Source organism: Octopus sinensis, unplaced genomic scaffold (assembly GCF_006345805.1).
Source record: "Octopus sinensis unplaced genomic scaffold, ASM634580v1 Contig15003, whole genome shotgun sequence".
NCBI lineage: Eukaryota > Metazoa > Mollusca > Cephalopoda > Octopoda > Octopodidae > Octopus > Octopus sinensis.
In genome coordinates, this window is record NW_021833461.1 from 42,501 (window position 1) to 47,551 (window position 5,051).

General features: G+C 36.5%; 2 protein-coding genes across 2 annotated transcripts; both read left to right on the forward strand.

Annotated features, from left to right (window-relative positions):
• Positions 1-3,351: 3,351 nt before the first annotated feature.
• On the forward strand, positions 3,352-3,852 carry LOC115230232 (protein FAM200A-like). The gene has a single exon (XM_029800447.1). The coding sequence runs from the start codon at positions 3,352-3,354 to the stop codon at positions 3,850-3,852; it is 501 nt and encodes a 166-aa protein (XP_029656307.1).
• Positions 3,853-3,923: 71 nt separating this feature from the next.
• Positions 3,924-4,739, forward strand: LOC115230231 (protein FAM200A-like). Its single transcript, XM_029800446.1, has one exon. It carries the CDS (start codon positions 3,924-3,926, stop codon positions 4,737-4,739), a length of 816 nt encoding a protein of 271 aa, XP_029656306.1.
• Positions 4,740-5,051: the final 312 nt, after the last annotated feature.

Genomic DNA, 5,051 nt, shown 5'->3' on the forward strand with positions numbered 1-5,051 from the left:
GACAGACAGACGGATTAAGTCGATTATATCGACCCCAGTGCGTAACTGGTACTTAATTTATCGACCCCGAAAGGATGAAAGGCAAAGTCGACCTCGACGGAATTTGAACTCAGAATGTAACGACAGATGAAATACGGCTGCGCATTTTGCCCGGCGTGCTAACGATTCTGCCAGCTCGCCGCCTTAAGCACACCAGCAATAATGGTGATCATCATCATCATAATCAATGATCCCGATAGTGGTCGTCGTCGTCGTCGTGGTGCGGTTTTTTTTTTGTTTTGTTTTTTTCGTTGGGCACATGCGAGAAGATGCTGAAAAGCTCCTGGCTTTGAGTAAAAGAAACTACAGGAGAATCAGTTAATTACGATTTCAGAAATCACCACTACCGGGATCTTGATTATGAACATCATCATCATCATCATCATCATCATTATTACTGGTGTGCTTAAGGCGGCGAGACGGCTGAATCCAAGGCTCCATCATAGGAATTTAAACACCAACGCCAGGGTATTTTTGTATGTATGTATGTATGTATGTATGTATGTATTCATGTATGCAGGTATGTATGTATGTATGTATGTAGTATGCATGCATGTATGTATGTATGCATGCATGTATGTATATGTGCAGACTTGTATGTTTTGTTTTATGTATGTATGTATCCTAATGCATAGAGTTGCATATCTAGACATGCTCATATATGCTTAAATGATAAACCTCTGGAAATTTTACAGATTTTTACATTTCCAGTAATGGATTGGATCTGTAGTCTTCGAGTTAGCTTTCTCCATATATGTGTGTATGTATGTATGTATGTATGTATGTATGTATGTATGTATGTATGTATGTATGTATGTATGTATGTATGTGTGGAACAAATTATGCTTATGTGGATAAATATGCATATATGTGTGTTTATACGTATATATGTGTGTATATATGCACATAAATGTGTATCCTATAAAGATATATAGACGGACACATCCATTTGCACACATATACACGCACACACGCATGCATACAAACGCGTGCATACACACGCACACATACTACTACTACTACTACTACTACTACTACTAGTCATCTAACTTGTATCGACTGGCAGCAATCCGTAACTGGATTGGTTGACCCTAGACTGACCGTTGGCTGAAGAGGCTCTTCTGCCCAGACTGTATCATGTAGTTTCGCCGTCGAAATGAAGATCAATGCGCCCAGGTTCACATCCGCCATGCTGCTCTCCAATACTTCACCATGGCCCTGACTCGGGGATTCTTAGTAATTGAAGTTACCTTCTCTATATACCCACTGTTGGGTGGCCGTTGACTCTTACTAGTTCCTCCACCCTTTCACAGGTTTTGTTTTCCATGCACACACACATACATACATACATATATATATATATATATATATATATATATATATATATATATATATATATATACATACACACATACATACATGCTGGCAGAAAGGCCACCCTGCGGGCAGTTTTCTGCTAACCACTTGATAATATTTTCACATTTGATTTCCAATTCTAATAATTTTTATGACATTTTACGTCTAATCATTTCTTTGTATAATAGTGCTCACTTGCTTGGTAAATATTGCTTTCCTTATTTTATCATAGTCATAATCTCTCTTTTTCAAAACAAACACCAAGGTATTCCAACTACGGAGGGGAAAGCAAGTTTTGCCTTGTCAAGTTTTACCATCCCCTTGAAACAACATAGAGATTTCAATTCAACAGCCCATCTGTAAGCTTTGCAGTATGAACAAACATTGTCAAGGAAACTCCATGCATTATGTGGTTGTACAATAGGCAGAACGGCCTGTTCTTGGAAATTATCGAAACTGGCTTTCATTGCTAATCCATTAATAGAATTCTTCCTAGTTTGAAAATTTTTCATTTGTACACCTGCTGTAAATATTCGGTTTCGTCTCTCAGCACTGGCGTTTCTCTTTGTATCACACTGAAGTTTGGAAGGCTTCCCATTTCATACTGATTATCAATAGGCAGTTGAACAGTCACAGATGGTAGAAGCTGACACAGTGTCTTACTTTGAAGTAGAATATTCTCCTCTCGAGATACCCTAACCCAGTGGTTTCCAACCAGGGTTCCGCCAGTACAGTCCAGGGGTTCCGCAAGAAGTTACATAAATGCTAAACTCGACAGTAAATTTTAATTCTCCTGTGCAGATATGTGTGTACATGTTAGGCCTACGTGTATATCTACGAGTTGCACGCCAGCGTAGATGACCCTGATCCTTGGTGTGTATGTGTAGGCCTACGACGTGTACAACTACGAGTTACTCGCCAGCGTAGATGACCCTGATCCTTGGTGTGTACATGTACGTGCACATCTACGAATTGCATGCCAGCTTAGATGATGGTTTAGTTTTCTTTTGTAAAATACGAGTGACTATATTTGGAAGAAACATTTTAACTGCGTAAGCCATTTATTTAGGTGTTGTTGTTAATACGCCTTTTAAAATATCTTTAGCTTTTTAAAAGGTGTTTTTGTAAAATATTTTTCTTGTATGACTTCTATTAATATATGGTCAAATGTTAAGATTAAAAAATCCGGAAGAGAGTTGAATTACATATGTAGAAAAAAAATAAGAAATAGGGAAACTGATACTAAATTATAAGATATGTAAATATGCATAAATATTAATTCCTTACAAATTTCTAAATTAGAACAATGAACAAATAAATGACATTTTAAATTCAAATCCGAAAATATATTTTAATTATTATATGCATATTGTTTAAATATAATGAAATACCTAGTACTAAAAAAAAACATTAATAAAAAAGCTAAATTTTACATCATTTAACTCGCTACACTTTAAAGATCATTTCGTCCTGCCACTATTAGGTTTGCTTTCATATATATATACAATTCTGCTTACAGCCTTACAAGTATGGATAGATTTCTGAAAAAAACGTAAGTTAGATACAGATGAAGAGACGCAGGGTCTGAGGCAGTCTGTTGAAGCTGCAGCCACTGCCAGTGATGCTGCCTCGTCGAAATTACCAAGAAATGATGGAATTAACCTGCAACTAAAAGTTCGTCAATATTGTGAAAACTACATAGCTCTGGGAATGGAAACCCAGACTGCTCTTCACCTTTGTGTACTGTTTCTGGGGAGAAGCTGGCTAATAGTACTATAGCACCAGCCAAGCTGAAACGACACTTAACAACTAAACATCCAGAGTTGTCAGGCAAAAAAGAACAATATTTTAAAAGAGAATTGGCATTTAATAAAAGGCAAGTTTGCCAAAAAGTTCAAGTTGAGTGACAAAGGACAAGAAGCAAGTTATGCTGTGGCGGAGATAGTTGCAAGAAAAATGAAATCTCATACCATCGCTGAAACTGTAATTTTACCTGCATGCCAGGAAATAGTGAGGATAATGTTTGGAGAGGATGCTGTATCAGATCTAAATAAAATTCCATTTTCTGACAACATAATAAGTAGGCGCATTCAAGACATGTCAGGAGACATTGAGTGCAATATTAAGTCAAAAATACTGAAACATAAGTTGTTTGCACTTCAAGTTGATGAGAGTACAGACATCACTGGTAAATCACAGCTCCTTGTATTTGTTCGTTTTATTAATGATGAAACTATTGTAGAAGACGTCCTGTATTGCAAAGAGTTGCCAGAAACAAGAAAAGGACAAGATGTATTTGATGTTTTAAATTCATATTTAGAGTATTGTGGATTGAACTGGAAAAACTGTGTTGGTATTTGTACAGATGGTGCCCCTGCAATGACAGGATGTCTTAAAGGCTTTGTCCCAACCGCACAAAAACAAAATTCAAATGTTTCATTCATAGAGAAGCACTAGTTGCTAAAACTTTTGGACCTGAACAAAAATCTGTATTGGGTATGGTAGTGAAAATAAATAATTACTTCAAAATGAGGCCACTTAAATGTCGACAGTTTGCGAAACTTTGTGTGGGTATGGAAGCAGACCATTTCACCTTAATCCAGCACACAGAAATACGATGGTTGTCAAGGGGAAAAGTATTGTCTCGTTTTTACGAATTAAGAGAAGACCTTTTGACCTTTTGTTTGCAAGAAAACCTGAAAGACTTTGAAAAATGTTTGAGTGATGACCATCGGTGTTCCAAGTTAGCATATTTTGCCGATATATTTCATGAGCTAAGCCTCTTGAACAATGGCATGCAGGGCATGAACGAAAATATATTGTCTTCTACTGACAAAATAAATGCTTTTCAGAAGAAATTGACAATATGGAAGAAACACATAGCTGCAGGAAATTTGGAAATGTTTCCAAGTGTTTTTAAAAGGAATTGTCAAGAAACTTCGTTACTAATTTTGAACCATTTGCACACTTTGTTAACAAATCTTGACAAATATTTTCCATCGATATCTGTTGACCAGTATGACTGGATTAGAAACTCATTTGTGGAATTTGAGCCATTTGAAGAACAGTTCACATTATCAGAAGAAGAAGAACTTGCTAGTGTTTTAAATGACAGAACATTAAAGTTGAAGCATTCTGAGCTTCACCTGAATGCATTTTGGTTGCTGGTTGAAAAGGAATATCCTGCAAACGCCCAGAAAGCGCTGCGACTTCTTGTGCAGTTTTCAACCACCTACTTCTGTGAATTTGGATTTTCAACTCTGACAGCCATCAAGCACAAGAAGCGAGCACAATTGCTGTCTGTGGAAGATGAACTTCGTGTGTGTCTATCGACCCAATCTTAGGGAGTTGTGCAAGAAACACCAGGCTCAAGTTTCTCATTGAGTTTTTGATGAGAATAAATGTAATCTATTCAAACTAAAGTTTTTTTAATACATGATTTAATAATAACTGTAGATGCAAGAATAAAATTGCATATGTACGTGACAATTTTTTACAGTTTGTGATTTTATTGTAAATAAATCTGAACATGAGTATTTTCATTTCATTAATTAAATGCTGTTTTTTTTTTTGCGTAAGACAATTAAATTATTGCACAGGGGCTCCTCGAGCCAGTGGAATGTTTCCTTGGGGTTCCGCTCCAGCAAAAAGGTTGA

Coding starts and splice junctions, on each gene's coding strand:
- LOC115230232 (XM_029800447.1), top strand. CDS start 3,352: ATGAAATCTCATACCATCGCTGAAACTGTAATTTTACCTGCATGCCAG.
- LOC115230231 (XM_029800446.1), top strand. CDS start 3,924: ATGAGGCCACTTAAATGTCGACAGTTTGCGAAACTTTGTGTGGGTATG.